General features: G+C 36.9%; 1 protein-coding gene across 3 annotated transcripts in view; it reads left to right on the top strand.

Moving 5' to 3' along the window:
• Window positions 1–21,477, top strand: part of NELL2 (neural EGFL like 2) — a 383,690-nt gene that overhangs the window by 106,592 nt on the left and 255,621 nt on the right. For all 3 annotated transcript variants that reach the window (XM_053226146.1, XM_027035944.2, XM_053226147.1), the window contains one exon: window positions 2,629–2,779. In XM_053226146.1, the coding sequence (XP_053082121.1) occupies window positions 2,629–2,779 (151 nt within the window). The remainder of the gene's footprint in view (window positions 1–2,628; window positions 2,780–21,477) is intronic.

Raw genomic sequence — 21,477 nt, 5'->3', positions numbered from 1 at the left:
CTTTTTTAAAAGTTTCACCTTGTAAGGCAGCTGTGGTGCATTTCTAAATTCTTTTCTCTCACTGGATGAGCTCAAGCTCTCCACACCACATCTTTGGATCTCCCTCTCTCTCTGGGTTTCATCTTCCTTTCTGTATTCAGTGTAGTCCTTTCTCTGCTTCTCTCATTTGCATCCCCATCTATCATCCTACTAGGCAAGATAAAGGGTGCTGCTGAAGCTCTACCTGGTTGAAAGAAGGGGAAGCATAATAAATATTTATAATTTGATTTTAATTTGCTTTTATCTATCAAATTAAGATGAAGTGATGAAGTTTGGGAATGATTTACTTGTGACTAGAGTGGATAAAAAGTTAACACTAGATGAATTATTCTCATGGAATTTCATTTTGTATGCCTCCTTGAGGAAGTGGAAAGTTTTGGAGCTAGGAGGAATTGTATGGAATCCCCTCCACAGCCAATCTTATCCCTGATTGAGCTTGAGGGGAAACTATTATGTTGACCATGGCAGAAATTGCAGATTATTGTTCTACTTTTGAATTGTGAATATTCGATGGGACTGAGGAAGTTTCTTTTTTGAAGCAAGAAATTTATTTTTCCTAAAACTTTGAGCAAAAATCCCTTTTACACCTTCCTGCTGGTTTCCAAGCTCTTCCTATGACTGGAATGCTTTTCTTTCTCTTTTCTACCTGGTGATCTCCAGATCAAGTGTTGTCTGTTTTATGAGATTTTTCCCTCCGCATGATGTTGGCTACTTTTACATCTGTGATCCATCCACGCTTGGTACCTACCTGTATGACAGCATTTCTTTCATCGTACTGGGATTATTTGTCTCGTCCACTACTTTGTGGGTATCTTGAAGGTTTCTCCATGTCTGTCCATTCCCAGTGATGGGCACAGATCATGTGGGTACATTTTTATTCCATAAATTTGTGGGGCTAGGAAGGTATGGAATTTTAGATTAATCCTATAAACTCTTTCACTGAAGTTGTGGTTCTCAACAAGATTTCTGCTACACTGCTGCTGAGGAAATGCTTGGAAATGTGTGGGAAAGCTTTGGGTTGTCACAGTGATTGGGGGTTGGGTGCCATTGGCACTCACTGGGCCAGAACCAGGGGTGTTAAATATTCTGCAAAGCATGGGACAGTTTTGCACAAGGATGGGTTTTTCTTTCTAAATGCCAGTAGTTTTTCCATTGAGATCTACTTGCTTAGTAGTTACCTAGACTACCTACTCTAAAGTAAGTAAGTCTAGTTACTTAGTCTACCTAGTCTAAAGCATAGAAACAAGGAGGATGATTTGAGAACAACATAAACTGTATTTCTGGCTCCCATCAACCCTTTGCACACACTATGAATAGGAGAGCCTTATGCTCAGTTAGCAGATGGCTTGAATAATGGTTTTTTCCTACCCACTAAATCCATTTCTATCTGTATTGCCCCCATAGCCTCTAGGTCCCACTCCCTGGGTCTTGGAGTGCAGGTCTAAACCAGGTAGAAGTGTAGGGTAAAAGTTTCTGCTCTCCCACGCATACTTTCCTTGGCTAGGCTTTCTCTAAGTCTGGAGAAGAGGACATTGGAATTAAGTTCTATGTATTTCTTTCAACAGCATGGTAAGACAGTTTGATCTTAATGTTTCATCCATTGCGCAGAAGGCTGAGAGTGACTAATTTCAATGATCTTTTAAAAAATCTATTTATAGCACGCCTTCTGGCTAAGGATATCAATGTGGAAGGTGGCACATAGATTTAAATCCAGTTTTCTGTCATGAGGCGTCAGAAAAGCTAAATGGCTCTAACATGGTCTTTTAGGTTCTAGTCTATGAAGTACATCTTTTTGCTCACTGTTGACACTGATGTGGCTGTGGTATCCAGAATATAGGGTATGTGTAAGGAGAAAACTTGGGAGTACACTTATTCAAGCAGAATCCTTTGATTCTTTGCCCCAGAGGTGACATTTTTGAAAAAGAATTCCTGAGGGGCGCCTGGGTGGCTCAGTCGGTTAAGCGTCAGACTTCGGCTCAGGTCACGATCTCACGGTCCGTGAGTTCGAGCCCCGCGTCGGGCTCTGGGCTAATGGCTCAGAGCCTGGAGCCTGCTTCCGATTCTGTGTCTCCCTCTCTCTCTGCCCCTCCTCCGTTCATGCTCTGTCTCTCTCTGTCTCAAAAATAAATAAAAAAAAACGTTTAAAAAAAATTAAAAAAAAAAAAAAAGAAAAAGAATTCCTGAAACACGAGTCCAGTAATTGATTTACTGTCCTGTGTTATATGTAGCAAAAAGTTTTTTTAAAAAATATTTATTTATTTATTTATTTAGACAGAGATAGAGAGTGAGTTGGGGAGGGACAGAGAAAGAGGGAGACAGAGAATCCCAAGCAGGCTCTGCGCTGTCAGCACAGAGCCTCAGGGCTTGAACTCATGAGCCATGGGATGGTGACATGAGCTAAAACCAAGAGTAGGATGCTTAACCGACTGAGCCACCCAGTTGTCCCTGTAGCAAAAAATCTTGTTGAAGGAGTCTGAAACTTGGTATTTATCAGTTATTACTTGATAATGTTTTTTGAAAGATGTTTCATGGAAAGGATACTTTATAAAACCAAATTCTAATCTATTTAATGTATGTTTCTTTTTTTAGATACTCCCAGAAGTATAAAAGCATCCACTGCTACAGCTGAACAGTTTTTTCAGAAGCTGAGAAATAAACATGAATTTACTGTTTTAGTGACTCTGAAACAGACCCACTTGAATTCTGGAGTTATTCTCTCCATTCACCACTTGGATCACAGGTGAGTGTGGCTGCTGGGTTTTTTGTGTTTTCGTTATATATGGTTAAATGAACACATTCAAAAGAAGTAAACAAAATCAAGATACCCAATTTACAAGATTGGAATAAAACAGCTAGAATAATTTTGCTACATTATGCAAAATCACAAACACAAGTAATTGAAATCAGCCTAGATGCAAAAGAAGCTAGCTGGTGCTTTTGATGTTGCTAAAAGCACACAGAAATCACTGTTCCTGAGACACACTTATTAATGACTAAATTCCTCATGAGATATCTTCCTCAATGTTAAGGCTGAACATACTTCTTTGTAATTTGTGAATAGTTAGCCACAAAATACTATATTTAGTTTCTTTAGGAAGTTGCCTAGGTTTGAGTTTAATAAGTCATAATTTTCATCACTGACAGGTAACTTCTTTCTTGATGCGTCTCTTAGACTGCAGCAGTCACAGCTGTATTCTTGCATGTGTTTTGAATCAAAATTCTGTCTAGTATCTCCCAGTCTCTCACATGTGTGGAAGCATGATTAGGGGAGAGCTGGTGGGAGTAACGGGGAGGAGGGGGTGGGAGGAAGGAGAAACTCATTCATGACGCTTGGCATATACATAGATTGTTACTGAATAACACCAAACAGCTCTAAATGATCCCTTGAGTGAAAGAATTACCACAGTTCTGACAATGTAAGTTCCTTTGTGTTCCCATTTTGAATACTTACTCCATGACTTACTACCTATGGACCTTGAGCAAGTCACATGGCCTTTCTGTGCTACAGTTTCCTCACCTGTGAAATGGGGAGAGTAATAGTACCTATTTCATGGGTGGTTGTGAAGATTAATAAGTGTTTGAAATATATACATGGTTTTTATGATCTTGTTAAGGTGTGGGGAGAAACCTCTTTTCTTGGTTTCTCTTACCAGGGATGAGGTAGCCTGGGACTTTGAAAATCTTTATGAAATACTAAAGGGCAAACAGAAGCACATATACGTGGTGAACAAGATACAGCAAGTTGACATAGAGAGCAAGGTTCCTGATCACACTCTACCTGGATTATTCTCAAGGCATCAAGGCCCCGCATTATTCCATCTGTAGCCCGAGAGGGTTGGCATAACCCCCTACTTGGGTTCTTTCCTCCCAGGTCCTGGCCTGTGTTTGACAGGAGGATGCCATGATAACATTTATCTAGTAATTGGCTTAGGATCTTCAAGGCACAGCAAGAAAGGGACAGGTCCCATTTCCAAGGGTTCACTAGGGCTTTTCCCGTTGGTCTGTTTCTGGTCCCAGGGACAGGACTGGTCTTCAAGTGATTGATATCAGACCTCCTTGCTTACATTACAGTACTGTGACTTAGCCCATCTCACTTGGGCTTTAGGCAACATGATTCACACAAAATAAAGGAATGTTGTTCCTTTACAGAGCAGCTTGTTTTATTGCTGATGACTTCTGCTTGCTAAAAGAAATTTCCCCTGTGTTTTGGGCACTAGATTTTTCTGCCCTGTAACTCCCCCCCCACCCCCACCCCATTAGTAGAGACATGGAACTCGTCCAGCCTTCTTCCAGATGGCATATCCTTACATCCATGATGGTCACTGCAGCCTCCCATCTTACCCTTCTTGTCTCAGGGCTAACCAGCGCTGGGTACTCCATCTGCTCCTCTTTAGACTTAATTGACAGCAATTCTTGAGGTCTACTGCCCTCATCTATATGCATCCCAGATGGGCAATGTTTTTGTTGGTCCCTGGAGTTGAATATAATGAATAACTCTACAAACGTTTGACCAGCACAGACTTCTTGTAATCTCTATACTTTCAATCTAATACTTACTAAGATAGTATGGAAAAAAAAGTTTTTTTTAGCATCTTAAACAATAAGTATATGGACCACCGAAATACCCGACCATCATCAGGTAGATTCCTGGTGAAGGACCTGAGGAAGGATAACTTGCCATCAGGCAGATTTTTTTTCTTACTTTTCCTGTGAAGTCGATTTACGAAAACATGTAGGAATTTTTATTGAGTTATTTCAATGAAAGATAATATTTGTTTTTTTAATATGGCAATATATTTTCATTGTAGAAAATTTGAAAAGCAGACAATTGTAAAGAAATAGAAAAACTCATACAAATCATTTTACCAAAAGGAGACCAATGTTTAAAATTTGCCATATTTTAACCCAGTTCTTTTGTCTGTGCATGTAGATATGCCATATTTTATTTGATCTGCTCCTCACTTTGGATATTTAACTCATTTCCTTTTTTAACTTTAATAATAACACCATGATGAACATATTTATACGTAAATTTTTGTGCTCAGCTCTTGTGCTTTCCAGTTATACTTGTTGAATTTAATATTAATTCTGTAATTCCTTGTTTTACTTACTCATTCTTTCTTCATATCATCTACAAATTTGAGATATGGTGTATCAAATATATTTGAGATATGGTGTATCTTTCTAGGATATAAAAGATCATTTAGGCTTGCAAGGCTCTTTTTATTTGTTTAGTAAACCAGCAGTTATTAAAGTCTTACGTGTGCCAGGCGCTGTGAATTAGCTCGTTTTGTCATCAGGACTGGGCAGTGGTTAAGTGTGCGGGTCTAGAGATGGACTCCGTGAATTCCAGGCATAGCAATACCATTGATTGGCCTTGTGACCTTGTGGAAATTACTTAACTCTTCTGTACCTCAGGTTCTTCACCTATAAATCCATATAAAGTGCTTGAGAACACTAGAGAAAAAAATTCCACAAAGTGCCATAATCATACAAAGTCACTATTCTCATTCATATTTTACAGTTAAGAAAAACAAACCCAGGGGCGCCTGGGTGGCTCAGTGGGTTAAGCGTCCAGCTTGGTTTCGGCTCAGGTCCTGGTCCCACGGTTCCTGGGACAGAGCCCCGTGATGGGCTGTGCACTGGCAGCGTGGAGCCTGCTTCGGATTCTCTCTCTTCTCCTCTCTTTGCCCCTTCCCTACTCGTGCCCACACATGGGACTTCTCTCTCTCAAAGTAAATAAAATTAACTTTTGTTGGAAAAAAAAGGGGGGGAAACAAACCCAGAGAGCTTACGTTGTTGAAGATTCCCAAGAGTAAGTGAGGGTAGGGTTTAAACTCAGGTAATCTGATTCCAGAGCCAGCCGGCTTAACCTCAGTGGCCTGCCAGCTCTCAGGGTCTAGTGTTAGACTTCCTTCTCTTCTGCCCATTCCCCCCCTCCCCCCCTCCCATAGCACCACTTAGCTAGTTAGTGACAGAATCAGGACCCAAATCCACTTACTCTGATTCTTGAATGTGGTGTTTTCACCAGTATACTGTGATATCTCCTAACCTTTTAGCACCCTGACAGATCTTGTGTTATGGTGTGTGTTTTGTTTTTTTTCTGTGGGGTTGCTGAAGTTCTTTCTTTCCTTAGTCTTAATCTGACTCCTATTTTTAGTTTCATCGTATCATGAACACTTACGTATTTATTCTTTGATTTGCTTCACAAAAAATTTAGCGTGGTTTATAGGGCTATCTACAGGACAACAAATAAGAATACAATGAAATATGAAAATCAGGGCAAAGGAAAAATAGAAACCCAGTTAGATGATTAAGATAATGCAATTGTTTTTAGTTCTGAGACCAGAGACGTATTTCTCCTATGCCCTTTTATGCAAGATGTAATGAGTGTCTTTAGAGAAATGAATCCAGAGGGCTTCATATCAGCTGGTGGCATCATGCTGTAAAGCACTGAGGGAAAAGCAAAGCTACAGAGATGCCAGGAACTTGCATCAACGTGTGAAGGTGTTTGAAACAGTACTGTACCCTCAGAGGCCCTTGGTAGTATGCACGAAAGTTCTGTACAGCCAAATTTTCCTGCTCAAAATTCCAATAGTGCCTCTGACGTGAAACTCTAATAAAAGGCCATGTCCTTAAGGCAATATTCCATATAAATTGCTTTTCTCATGAGAATAATACTGAATTCAAGTTAGACTTCTTTCAGAAATATTTGAATTGTAGCTATTCTTTGTTGACACTTCAGTGAGAATTAAGTGTTGAGCAGCAATAGCAACTAAGTTGGAGGAAAGACTGACATTTTATGTAAAAACTGAGGAGCCTGACAAGGACACACCTGAATGGAAGATGCCCGTTTCCTCCTGAAGTAGGCAGTTCTCAAGAGCAGGGCCAAGCTTTTCCTCAGGAAGTAGTGTGGGTTCTATGCTCACATATTGATGAATGGATCCTACTGAAGGTGGAAATTTTAATTATGCTACAAATTTTAAATATTATGATAGTTATAGTAAATTTTACAAATTAAGAAAATTACAAAGAAGGAAGTCAAAATCATCTGTAACTTTACCACCTGGGGATAGTTTCTACTAATATTTTCAGTTATAAATGTCTACTTAGGGGTAGAGATATAATATTTAAAAAACTGATTCATACTGTACATGTTTTACAAGTTACTTTTTAAAATTTAGCAAAATATCTTGACAATTTTCCCATGTCAACAAATATTCACTTGTAGTCTATTTTTTAATGCCCAAGGATTATTCCATCATTGGATACAAATTAAAATAGAGATAATCAAATTCTTACATATGAAAAAATCCAAGCAAAATGTCCAAAAAGTGTCTAAGTGTGTTCAGTGTAATTGCCTGAGGTTCTTCCACTTAGAAGAACTAGTTTGCAAAATATGTGTCTGGATAAAGTGAATGAACTTTTGTGCTCCACTGGTTGGTTAGCTATAAACCAGATCAATGTTGAAAAATGCCTGTCACAGTGAATAGTTGATCCTTTCACTGGCAGTGATTAGGAGCAGGTCCCGCTTTCCATAAGGTCCTTCGTAGTTCATGGAAGAGCTCTTCTGCACCCTGAGGGAAGCTAACTCCCTAGATGCATTTGGGGTTGGTCGGGGGAGGTCACGGTGCTTCATCTAAGCATATGTTCTTGCCTGCCAGATGGAAAGCTCAAGAGCAAGAACTTGAGTTATTTCTCGGAATTAGGCTTTGTGAGTTAGCCCACTGGTGGGTGCCTACTACAGACCAGTTACTAAATAAACATTAATATTACTGTCAGCGATGATGTGAAACGACTTCTTCCCTTACGTTAGTCCCTGACTCCAATCTTATCGCTGTTTGGGCTCATCTAAGTGAGAACCTGGCTCCCTGCCGTACAGCCTGCTCTGATGCCAAATTAAGTAGGAAGAAGTCCTCCAATGCAATTTTTAAATTTGTGCCACTCTTTTTTGGGCTTATATCGTTATGTGTTTCATATATATGCATATGTATTAATTGTATATCAGAGGTTAAAAATGTCATTTGCTGCCTTTGATCACAATTGTAATAAATGTTTAGTGAGGATTTTTTAATTTAAGTTGTAATTGTTTTTTTGAATTGGTAATATATCTCCTGGTTTAAAATTTAAAATGCACAGCAGGGTATAGAGAAGAAAAAGTCTACCTCTGTCCCTATCTCCAGACACCTACTTTCTACCCCTGGGGGCAACTACTATTATAATTAAAGACATTTTGAAAATAAGGAAGATGTAAAAAAGAAAATTCAGCTTAGCCAATCAGTGTTGTGCTGGAGTGGGTTCAGACTGGCTTACAGGAGTTGAAGATTTGTGAGCGAGCAGACATTAATTACTGTGAAGCTGGAAGGAGGCCACAATGTGAGTGTTTATGGCGTGGAAATCAGCAAATGCTACAAAGCAAGGCTTTCTTCCTTTGAATGTATTTTTCTAGGTAAATATTAGTGTTTTCAACAAGTCTTAACTTTTTTCAGATTTCTCTTCTATCTTTCTTATACGAGTGGATAAATGAACAAATATGTTAGAATTATTTCTTTAGAGAACAGAAAGCCAATTGTTAAACATTTACAAGGACCACTACTTTATAGTCCTGACATCTAGAGATAACCACCCTGACACTTTGGGATGCAGCTCTCTGATCCTCTGCCCAGGTGTACTTGTGTGCTTGTATAAAATTATGCGTAGTTTATAACAGTTCCTAATTAGGTCTTTCTTTCTTTCTTTCTTTCTTTCTTTCTTTCTTTCTTTGCTGTTAAAGGATTGTGCATTATACTTGTAAACCCCATTTGATGTACCATGCTGTCACTGAGTTACATGCTAAATAAATATTTGATGGATGAGGACATGAGTGAAAGATCAAGAGAAAGATCATCAGGAGTGCAGCAGGAATCATCAATAACATCACAGAGTTTTAATCAGTCTAGGGCAAAGGATCTGGGGAATGTTGGAATTGCTATATTGATGCAGGGTACCTAAAGTATTCTGAAATGTCATTAGCTCTAGTGTGAGAATTTCACTAACTGGCAGTCACTGCCTCGAAACAGCTATAAGTCAAGTTCTTGGAGAATAGCGACACCTGTAATGAGCTATACAGAAACATCTCAGCCACTGCGTTAAGGCTGGAAACCTAATCACACAACTTTGTTAGTTTGGACATCTGAGACTAATAGACATACTCTGGATTCTGAGGAATCTGAAGTGAGCAAACAGAAAGACAGGAGTAGGAAAGACAGACATCACAACATCTTAGAACTGGGAGAGGGCTTAAGTCAAACCTTGGTACTGAAACGCAGCTTCAAACAGAGTGACATAATTAAGAAACTGTGGAGAACCTCAATGGCAGTGTCCTGGTGTTCTGTGAGTAAAGTCTTGGCCTCCTGAGATTTCAATGGGGTTTCAAATAGTGTTTTTCAAGCAGGGGCTAATGTTAAAAATTAGGCCGCAAACTTTTTGTGAGTGCAGTGTGAAAAGCTGGTAGGCTCTTCAGCCATTTCTGGGTATATTTAGCGAATATCAGCATTACCTAAAAACAACAGACAATGATGTATGACACTTAATGTCTGAAAGAATTAAGACATTCAGGCAGATCAAAGAATTCTCTCATCATTATGGTTTTCTGGCTATTGCATTTTCAAAGGAAAAAAAATAAAGAATAGAGAAATAATTCCAAGATAACTAATTCACTTAGCTATTTATGCAGGAGATTTAGAAGAGAGATATGAAACAGTAAAGGCTCATTGAAAAGCAAAGTGAATTTAAAAGTTAAAATAAATGAGAAAATTTCCCCAAGTTGTGAAAGGACTCTCTTCTTTTCTTCCATGTTTTACAAAGGTGTAGTTTCTTCAGGATAAATAAAATTATTTTGTTATTCCTTGGTATAGATTAGGTACACTCGTCTACATTATGTTCTGTAATTTATAATACTTCTTTATTTAAGATAGTCTTGGGCTTTAGATATGTAAATTAGGCTTTTATAACATTGGGTCATTATTAGGAATTTTCTTGATATCCAAACAGTATTTGTGCTTCTAACTGTGAATGCTTTGCAAATAGCATACATAGGAAGAATTTGTGGCAATAGCTTTGCAAATAAATACAAAACTGTTTTGTAGTTTTCATCATCTTCTATATTAATGAACGTAAGGTGAAATAAATGAGATTTTTTTCTACTCTCTTAGTATTAATTATTATACATTCTGGATGAGTAAGAATGTATTTATGTATGAGGCTGATAAAATGTATCTTCATATTTGTGAGTGCTTGTCATGTATTAAGCCATTTCTCTTTCTTGACATTACTAAGTAAAAATTAAACTTGCTGGCAATATTTGCTTGGCTTAATGGTTCTGAACTAAAAGATGACTATTTATCATGGATAAAATTAACAGACTGGCATAACAGCTACTACACTCTACTTTTTCGTTGCACACTGCTTACTAAATATTGTTAAAGAGAACAAGTTTGTAAGTTAAAATTTCAAACCTCCAGTTCTTCATAATTAACAAAACAACTGTATATTTGATTATCTTAAAGTATATTTCTATATCATTATTTATCTCTAATAAAATTACACCTTTAATATGTATTTTAATACCCTCTTATTATTAGGAAAGTTACAGTGTATATTCGAATGTGGTTAAGCATGCATATGTCGTTACCAAGTAGGCATGGTGAGCTGCTCAGCAAAGAAATGGAATTAAAGTTAAGACAGCAAGCAAGGGGATTTCTTGTATTCTTGTATGTACCAAATTTGCACATAGGTGAAGTGATGGAAAGAAGTACACATTTTAATATACAGAGGTTATTTCCTGGAACACAATCCTCCCTTTCATGCTGGAATAGTGGGGCCCCATTTTCCTTCCTGTTAGCATGCCAGTGTTTCTGCAGGGCTGAGGAATGAATCAATCGGCTGTTGCTGCTCCTGCGGCCACCACCATGGACTAGCCAATCTATCCATTCCCAGCACACATTTCAGGTACTTCCCTCTTTAGGCGGAGATGCAGAGGACCAGGGGTATTTGTAACCCTCCATCCTATTTGGCCTTGTCTGGTTATCAGGCCCCAAATATCGTAGACCAATATAAGAAGACCCTTCTGCTTCATCCATCTCATAGCCTCTTTGCATCTACCCTTTAGTCCAGATGTTGGACTACCAGTGACTTGGCTGTTGTGTATGTTGTGTGACTTGGCAAATGTTATTGAGGATCAAGCCTCCCATGTTTTAGGAAATCGACCTGGTGTTCCTGCTTGAATATTTGCACGCTTCCCATTTCTATGTTGCCATGTTATTTCTTTTTCTGTGGTAGTAAAGGTTAATTGTTCATTAGAAATAATTGGCCCATGTAGCTACTAATGATCAGTTAGCTACTTTTTTTTTTTTAGTTTTTTTTTTCTGACATTAAAAAAATACTTCTAATGATTAAAAGATTTTTCTAAATATTATTTCCTCACTCAGGAATGGACAGTGAAAATTATTTTAGTTCCTTTTTTTCTTTAATCAACACTTGCATCTTCATTATTTCCCTTCACATTATTTTTGAAGATATTGACATGTCAAGATGTTAGGGCATAGTAACTTTTCCTGATTGCCTTTAAGTCAGGTAGGCTTCTTTTATTAAAGTAAGTTTTTCATGGTTTCATTTTCATATAAGTCTTGAACACATCTAAAATTTATTTTGGTGTAAGCAAAAAATGAAGCTTAACATTTAAAAAGATTTTTTTAATGTTTCTTTATTTTTTTTGAGAGAGAGAGAGAGAGAGCACGAGAGACAGAGCACTAGTGGGGGAGGGGCAGAGAGAGGGAGACACAGAATTGGAAGCAAGCTTCAGCCTCTGAGCTATCAGCACAGAGCCTGACACAGGGCTCAAACTCGTGAATGGCAAGATCATGACCTGAGCTGAAGTCGGACACTTATCCAACTAAGCCACCCAGGCATCCCTCTAAACATTTTTTTAAACAGATAACTAATCATTCCAACATCATTTGACATTTTTCCCTCTCTTCATTTGCGACTCTTTATCATAAATGCAATCTCATATTTATATTTAATATCATTTCTAGGTTCTGTCCTCTGTTTCATTAGTCTGTGTGCTATTTTTCTACCAGTTATCCACTCACATAAATCACTTTTTGATTTAACTGAGTTCCATGTAATAAGGATATTAACTCCATAGCACCAGTGTTTTTCATTTGCATTGAAGTCTTAATGGCGATTTTGATGTACTAAATTTTCTTAACTGATACATAGACAAACCAATAATTTCTATCTCTAAAGGGTGGGATTATGTTAATGAAATAGTGAAGAAAGAATATGTTATTTTCTCTTCCCAGGAAGAAAAGAGAAAGCCAATTCAGAAATTCAAGAAAAAGAAGAAAATTTCAGCTAACTGATGTTAGCTGTGGGCTTGCCTTATAACCTTTATTATGTTGAGATATCTCCCTTCTATGCAAAATTTATTGAGTTTTTATCATGAATAGATATAGAATTTTGTCAAATGCTTTTTCTTTTTCTATTGAGATTATCCTGTGGCTTTTTACATTCTATTAATGTGATGTATCACATTGATTGATTTGCATATGTTGCATCCCACAAATAAATCCCACTGTATTGTGGTGTATGATACTTTTAACGTGCTGCTAAATTGGTTTGCTGAGAGTCTTTGCATCTATATTCATCAGCGATATTGGCCTGTAGTTTCTCTTCTGGTAGTGTCCTTTTCTGATTTTGGTATCAGGATAATGCTAGCCTTGTAAAATGAGTTTGAGAGTGTACCCTCATCTTCGAATTTTTCGAACAGTTTGAGAAGAATTGGTATTCTTTTAAATATTTGGTAAAATTCACCAGTGAAGCTGTCTGGCCCTGGGTTTTTCTTCATTGAAAGATTTTTTATTATTTATTCAATTTTGTTACTAATAATTGGTCTATTCAGATTTTCTAGTTTTTCCTAATTCAGTCTTGGTAGGTTGTATGTTTCTAAGAATTTTTCCATTTCTTCTAGGTTCTCCAGTTCATTGGTATATGTTGTTCACAGTAGCTTTTTCTGATTCTTTGAATATCTGTAGTGTCTGTTATAATGTCTTCATATATATATTCTCCATATATATACGTATATATATACATATATATATGGGTCCTTTCTGTTTTTTTCTTTGGTTAGTCTAACTAAAGGTTTTTTAAACATTTTGTTTATCTTTTCAAGGAACCAACTCTTAGTTTGGTTAATTTTCTCTATTGTTTCTCTGTTCTCTATTTTATTTATTTTTGATATTCTATTATTTTCTTCCTTCTTTTAACATGGGCTCAGTTCTTCTTTTTCAAGTTCCTTATAGAGTTAGGTTGTTTTATTGGGGGGTGCAGTTGGGGGTGATCTTTCTTGCTTCTTAATGTAGGCATTTACTGCTATGAACTTCCCTCTTAGAACTACTTTTGCTGCATCTCACAAGTTCTGGTATGTTGTGTTTTGTCTCAAAAAACTATTTTATTTTCCCATTAATTTATTCTTTATTGGTTGTTCAGAATAATGTTATTTAATTTCCATATGTTCATGAATTTTCCAGTTTTCCTCTTTTTATTGATTTCTAGTTTATGCCATTGTGTTCAGAGAAGATACCTGGGATGATTTCAATTTTCTTGAATTTGCTTAGACTGTTTTATGGCCTATCAAATGGTCTATCTTGGAAAATGTTTCGTGTGTTCTCTGAGAAGACTGTGTATTCTGCTATTGTTGGATAGAGTATTCTGTAATTGTTTAAATCCATTTGGTCTATAGTGTTCAAATCCACTGTTTCCTTGTTGATTCTCTGTCTGGATGATCTATCCATTGTTGAGAGTAGAGTATTAAAGTCCCTAACTATTCTATTACTGTTTATTTTTCCTTTTAGCTCTGTTAGTTTTTGTTGTAAATATATACGTGCTCCAATGTTGAATGCATAAATGTGTACAATTGTTACATCTTCTTGATGTATTAACACCTTTGTCATTATATAATGATCTTCTCGGTCTATTTTTACTTTTTTAGTTTAAAGTCAATTTTATCTGATATCAGTATAGCCACCCTTGATTTTGTTGGTCACTATTTGCTTGAAATGTCTTTTTCCATCTCTTCACTCTCAGTCTTTGTGTGTTTTTAAGGCTAAAGTCTTTTGTAGGCAGCATATTGTCAGATCTTGTTTTTTTTTTTTTTAATCCATCTAGCCATTTTACATCTTTTAATTGGTGAATTCACTTTGTGTTTAAAGTAATTTTTGATAGGTAAAGACTTACTATTACCATTTTGTTCATTGTTTTCTGGTTATTTTGTAGATTCATTGTTTCTTGTTTCTTATCCTCTGGTCTTTTTTTGTGTGTTTTGGTATCTTTTGGTATCAGAATGTTTTAACTTCTTTATTGTGTTCTTTTGTGTAATTACTACAGGGTTTTTCTTTGTTACCATGAGGCTGACATAAAATAAATTTATAATACCCTATTTTAAACTGACAACTTCAATAGAATTCATAAACTTTACACTCTTCCTCCTCCCCCTCATCTTTTAGATGGTTGCTGCTATGGTTTACATGTTTTTATATTGTGTAACTAATAGCAGATTACTGCAGTTATGGTTATTTTTACTAGGTTCATTTTCTTATGCCTTAAAACTAAAGATGTAAGTGAACTATACCATTAGTACCATCCTGCAGAATCTATGACTATATATTTACCATTACTGGTGAGATTGGCGCTACCTTTTTAATGTTTTTATGATGTTAATTCTTGTTCTCTTACTCTCACTTCTTACTTCTCCCCAGATATGGGTGGTTTTCAGCCATTATTACTTTAAAAATAATTTCTGGAGTCCCTGAGTAGCTCAGCCAGTTGAGCATCTGACTCTTTATTTCAGCTCAGATCATGATCCCAGGGTCATGGGATCAAGCCCCGCATTGGGCTTTCTCTTCTTTTGGAATTCCCATAATCTGCATATTGTTTCTTTTTTATTGTGTCCTATAATTTCCATAGGCTTCCTTTTTTTCATGTTTCACAACCTTAATAGAATACTCTAAATATTCTGTATAAAACTGAAAACAGCATATTCCATAGGCTTTCTTTATTCTTTTTTCCTTCCTTCCTTCCTTCCTTCCTTCCTTCCTTCCTTCCTTCCTTCCTTCCTTCCTTTTTTTTTTTTCTTCTACTGACTGGTTAATTCCCAGTGTCCTATCTTCCAGCTGATTCTTCTTTTGCATGATTGAGTCTGCTTTGAAACTCTTTATTGTATTTTTCAGTTCAGTTATTGTATTTTTAAACTTAGTTGTTTTTTTCTTTTTTGATGGTTGATTTTTCCTTGTCAAACTTTTAGTTTTTTCATGCATTGTTTTTCTAACTTTTTTTAGTTATCTGTGTTTTCTTGTACTCCCTCAAATTCCTTAAAACAAGTATTCTGAATTCTTTGACAGTTCATAGATCTCACTTTCTTCAGAGTCTGTTATTGGAACATTATTAGTTTCTTTTGGCAGTATATTTACCTGATTTTTTTGTGATGTTTGATTCCTTTGTTAGTATCTGTGCATATGAGTAATCAGGCCCCTCTTCCCGACTTCACAGGTTTGCTTTGACAGAGACAGTTCTTTACCAATCCACTCAGTTTTGGTTCCTGGATGTGTCTTCCTGGATGTGTCTTTGGGTATGTGGGGTCTGCTATTACAGCCCATTTTGTGGGGGAGCTGATAGAGTTCTAAGGATGGGGTTGGGGATGAACCTCTGACTAGAGAACAGTCCGATAGGACTACTGGCTTTGTACCCTATCAAAGTGAGGCTGTAGGATGGGCTCTGGTTGCATGAATTCTCTGGTCAGGCTTTCTAGATGGTTGAGACTGGCTACTATATTCAGTCGTAGATGGGGTTATGAATTAGCTTCTGTACCCTGGCAGGGCAGCAGGGTGGGACCCAGGGTCTATATAGCTCATTGTTGGGGACCCAAATCAAACCGGAGTGTGCACTGAATTCCCTGGTAAAGTGAGGCCATCAGTTTTGCTCTGCAGATGCAGGAAGCCATGGGCTGTGCACTTTCCCAGTACTTACTACACATGGGGCTATTGGATGGGCTATGCAGTTTCTCATGTACTCTGGTTAGGTTCCCTGGTTGGACAGGGTGAAAGCTTTACTCAGTGATGAGCAGGGCTATGAATTAGATTCCCTCACTGGGTCAGTGGAAGAAGCAACTCTTAAGCTGGTAAAGCTCTTTGTTATTTTAACTGAGGCTGATCTGCACTCCAAGTTCCTTGACTAAACAGTGGCACTGGCTTTGCTCTGTAAGCTTTTGTCTCTACCTGCCCTCTTCTCAGCTTGAGTGCTGCTGGGCTTCACAATTTCCAGGAGTTGTTGCCAAACTTTCTGGTCAGCTGGGGCTGACAGACTCCATAGCAGATGGGGCTGTGATTCAGCTTTTTTTTGGGGGGGGGGGTGTGTGGGAGGGGAAGGGTCCACTCCAAACTACTCTCAATTTCCCAAATAGGCTTTCTGGTTGGGAGGGTTTGGGAGCTATTCTCAGTCTTGGCTGTGAATTAATCCCCCTGCCTAAGCATAGCATGGGAATGCTTCCTGCTCATGATAGCATTGCTTGCCCACCTCTCGGCTCAAGTGCCATTGGACTCCACTGCTTCTAGGAGTTGTAGTCAGCCCTTCTGGTTAGATGGGTCTGGAAGATATTCTCCACAGTGAGAGTGGGGCTGTAATTCAGCTTCTTGCCTAGGGACGGGCAAACTGGACTCTATGGCTGGCAAAACTCCTTATTTGAGGACCTGAATCAGGGAGATCTGTACCCCACCTGGTTTCCTGGTCAGAATGAACCCTCAACTAGGTTTTGCAGATGAGCAAAGTTGTTGGTCAGGATTACTACTTGGGCACTGAAGATATGACTTCAGTCTGCTAAGACCTGTATACAGGTTGCTTCAAGCCCCTGCCTCATCTCCATCAGAGTGCGAGTCCTGCTGGAGTCCCATAGATACCCCTGTAATCTCTGTGATGTGAGATCAGGGTAGGGGTTCCCACAAAGTGATTTGAATGGTGGGAGGGTGCTGGTTTTACCCTGAATTCTCTTTTCCCATTGGAGAAACTGGAAGCTCGTGGGAGACCTGCATGTTGCTGTGCTGGTCTGAGGGAGGAACAGTACAGTCAATGTGTACCTTCTTCTGTCACCCTTCTAATACAGTCTGTCTTGGTCTCTGAGGTGTAGCCTCATCCTGTGTTCCAGGATTCTCTCAGTGGTGTCTTGTTCTTGAATAGCTGTTAGGGGTTTTTTGTTATTGTTGTTGTTGTTGTTGTTTTGGTTTTGTTTTGTTTTGTTTTTATGAGGGTGAATGAAATCAGGAACAACTTATGTAGCTGCCTTCATCCAATGACTGCAGATTTATAGGACTTTTCTAACCGTTCAGGTTCTGTTCTCATTCAGAAGTTTTTGCTATGTTTAAAACTTTATTCTTTGATATAAACTTTAGAATTAATTTTGTAGGTTCCGTGAAAAAAATCCCATTGGTATTTGTATTGAAATTATATCACATTTATAGGTTAATATACATTGAGTTAACATTTTTATTGTGGTTAGTTCTTTTACCCAGGGATATGGCTTACTTCTTCATTTTTTTCATATCTTCTTTTGTCTATTTTATAATTATCTCCATAAAAGGTGTACTTATATTTTGTTAGATTTATTCCTAGGAACCTTATAGGTTGTACTGCTAAGTCTGATGGGATTTTTATTTTACTATTATGTTTTTTTAATTTTTAAAAGACTTCTAAATTACAATATTACCAGGAAAATGGATTCTGTTTGTATCAAAAGTAACATCTTTCATAGTATTTATATTTCTTTTTCTTTTGTCTCTGGGAAAGTTGGATTCTTGGAATATAAGTCAGAGTATAACAAGAAAATTTTCAAGGTGCCATCAAAGTTCATTTAATTCTCTTTTCTTAATCTGCCATACATTGATATGCAATGACATTTCAGTGATCTTTTCCAAGATGAATGTTGAGGGATTGTTGTAATATATTTTAATTCTTTAGCATTGAAACTCTTCTCCTTTTTGTCTTCTGATGTCAGTGTAAAGCTTCCTAAATGCTCTTTAGGCCTTTGATCAATAACTTTGAATTATTTTACAAAGAGCTCACTTAAAAAACTATAATGATCCTTTTGCAGTTTATTATCAAGTGACAGGAAATAGAATTCAGCTTACTTGTAACTTGCTTTGTTTGTCCTTTAGTGATGGTGAAGCATGCACCTTTTCAAAATGTCCATGCTAATTATTATTTTGATGTCCTATTGACAGTGGAATTTATGTTATCTTTATTACTTAAGAAATCTTATTTTCCTTGCTGTTGTATACACTTGAATTCCATCGATCTTGGAGAGGACTTTATTTTTGTGGTCGAAACCATGTATTGATGTATTTCATAATAGCTGGATAAAAGTCATTCATATTTTGCCTTTTCTCTTCGGTGATTTTATCCACTGAGCATTTTGAAAAAGGACGATTGACATGCTGTCATCTTTCCTTTGTACTTTAACCTTTGGTTATTTAAAAACTCTAGGTATTATAAAAATTATGTTTGATTATTATTGAAGATACTGAATGTGCCATGGACTACATGAATTACTGAATACATTAGCTTTAATTTTGCCAGTAAAAATGCCCTAAACAGCACCAAAAGGGAAGTACAATTTGTTTTTTGGGTGAACTACACAGAAAAAATTTACTTTGCAAACGACTTAAACTTTAGAAATATTGAGGATTATATTTAAATACTTTCTGCTTATATGACATCTGGGAAATTGCTATCATTTCTAAAATGTACTGTTCTTTGAATATTAGTGGATTTGTAAATTTTTAATATTTTTAGTACTAAGTTGTTGGTGTATCTGATCTGATAAATGATTGTAAATATCCTTTCCTATTTTCATATGGGAATCTTGCCTTTTTTTTTTTTTGCTTATTTGTAAGAATTTTTTTTTATATGTAAAGGATGTCAACTTACTGTCAATCATATATACAAGAGTTTTCCCAGGTTAATATTTGCTTTTAATTAAAGATCTTTTTGAAATAATTTCAAAGCTACAAGAAAAATTACAACAGTACAAAGAACTCCCACATCTCCTCTTACCAGATTCCTAATTGGTAATATTTTAGTTCATTTGCTCCATCACCCTCTATGTTTTATTCCAGTGTGCCTTTTTTTTAAAGTTTATTTATTCATTTTGAGAGAGAGAAAGCCAGCATAGGGAGAGGCAGAGAGAGAGAGAGAGAGAGAGAGAGAGAATCCCAAGCAGGCTTTGCACTGACAGTGCAGACAACACAGGGCTTGATCTCACGACCATGAGATCATGACCTGAGCTGAAATTAAGAGTCAGATGCTTAACTAACTGAATCACCCAGGCACCCCTCCAGTGTGCCTTTTACTGACAATATTCTCTATCACTTTTAATATTTTGGTGTATGTTTTCTCAAAACAAGGACACTCTGCTATATAGTCAACATATAACCTTCCGATCCAGAAATGAACAGTGACACCACAATATCATCTAATCTTCATACTCCGTTCAAATTCCACCAACCATCTAAACAATCTCATTTTCCTTCTTGATCCAGGATTCTGTCCAAGAGCTCATGTTACATTTGGTTGTCCTATCTCATAATCTCCTTCAGTCTGGAATAATTCTGGTCTTTTTCCTGTCTTTTACATCCTTTATGGTCTTAGAAGTATAGGCATTACATTTTTTAGGATCATCTTCAACCTGGGTCAATCTGATGTTTCTTCATCACTCAGGCTATACATTCTTGCTGGGAACACTGCAGAAATGATGCTGACTCTTCTCAGTACACCACATCTGAAGGTAAACTGTCAATCTGTTTTATTGCTGGTGATGTTAACCTTGATCACCTGGTTAAATTGGTGGTCTGCCAGCTCTTCAATACTTTTCCCCTGTGATTTTGATTAGTATTTTATGGGGGAGATACTCCAATTTTATTCCAATGTGCTGTTCCTTATCAGACCTTTACTCTCTGTCCTTAACATCTATTGACTGTGCCCACCTGAATGATAAAGTATTGCTTCTTAGTCACATGAATAAAAAGACAAAACTGGAAATTAAAACTCATACTAACTTTTAAACTCATTTTCTAGTATTATAAAAAACTAATATATATCATGTAAAAATACATTCCTAAAAAATAGGGCAAAGTTTTTTGTATTTCATTTAAAGTGCATATCAGCATTCATGATGTAAGTTACCTTTAAATTAACTAGTGTATTTTTCTTTAATGAAAACTATTCATTTATACTGAATGGAATTCAGAGAAAATAACATCTTACTTCCATAACAGTGATTTGCCTAACTTTTCTGCCTTTCTCTTGATAGCTTTATAGATCATATTGCATTTATTGAACTAAAACATCACAGACTTTCATAAAAACAAGATCAGAGTGTATATAAGATATGTTACAGGCAGATTTTGCTGATGAGCTCTTACATCTTGCCTTCTATGACTATCCCATTTATAATGGTTTTTCAAACATTTTATTTCATCTGATTATTGGCTTTTCATTTTTGACATTTCAAACAGGTTAAAATTGCATGTTTTCTTCATTTAAAAATAAATATAAGTGTTTTCATCAGCAGTAACTGAAATAAATATATGACAAAATGTTTCCAACCTCTAACTTGTCAGAATTCAAATCTATTAAAGGATGTTTGTTAAATTGCATTAAGAAAAATTATGCTAATTTTTAAGTTCACCATTTCTAAATAGATTCAATAATGCAGAACATGTGAACTAATAAATATGAACACAGTAGAAAAATGTCTGTGATGTAAAATAGCGTTTTGGCAGAATATAGGAGTCTAGACATGAATGAGGAAGGCCTACGTTTATAGCAAATTATCATCCTGGGAGTGTTGACTCAGGAAAATAATAAAAATGGTGACATAGGAGGCTTTTTGAGAGCCTTTGTTTCTTTTTCCCAGTGTCCTCTGTGTCTGGTACTGTGCCTGACATACGGAGGGTTAAAAGATATTTGTGGAATGACAGAACGAGAAGTGCAGAGCATCTGCTAATGTCACGTTTTGTATTAGTTGGCTGATTTCGGTTTTTTATTTAAAAAATTTTTTTAAACGTTTATTTATTTTTGAGAGACACAGAGAGAGCACAAGCAGGGGAGGGGCAGAGAGAGAGAGGAAGACACAGAATCTGAGGCAGTCTCCAGGCTCTGAGCTGTCAGCACAGAGCCTGATGTGGGGCTCAAACCCACGAACCACGAGATCATGACCTGAACTGAAGTCAGACGCTTCACCAAATGAGCCACTCAGGCGCCCCTTTAAAAATTTTTTTTTTAATGTTTATTTATTTTTGAGAGAGAGAGACAGAGCATGAGCAGAGGATGGGCAGAGAGAGGGAGACACAG

Source organism: Acinonyx jubatus, chromosome B4 (assembly GCF_027475565.1).
Source record: "Acinonyx jubatus isolate Ajub_Pintada_27869175 chromosome B4, VMU_Ajub_asm_v1.0, whole genome shotgun sequence".
Classification (NCBI taxonomy): Eukaryota; Metazoa; Chordata; class Mammalia; order Carnivora; family Felidae; genus Acinonyx; species Acinonyx jubatus.
Note: the sequence above shows the minus strand (reverse complement) of the source record. Positions and strands in the feature narration are given on the sequence as shown.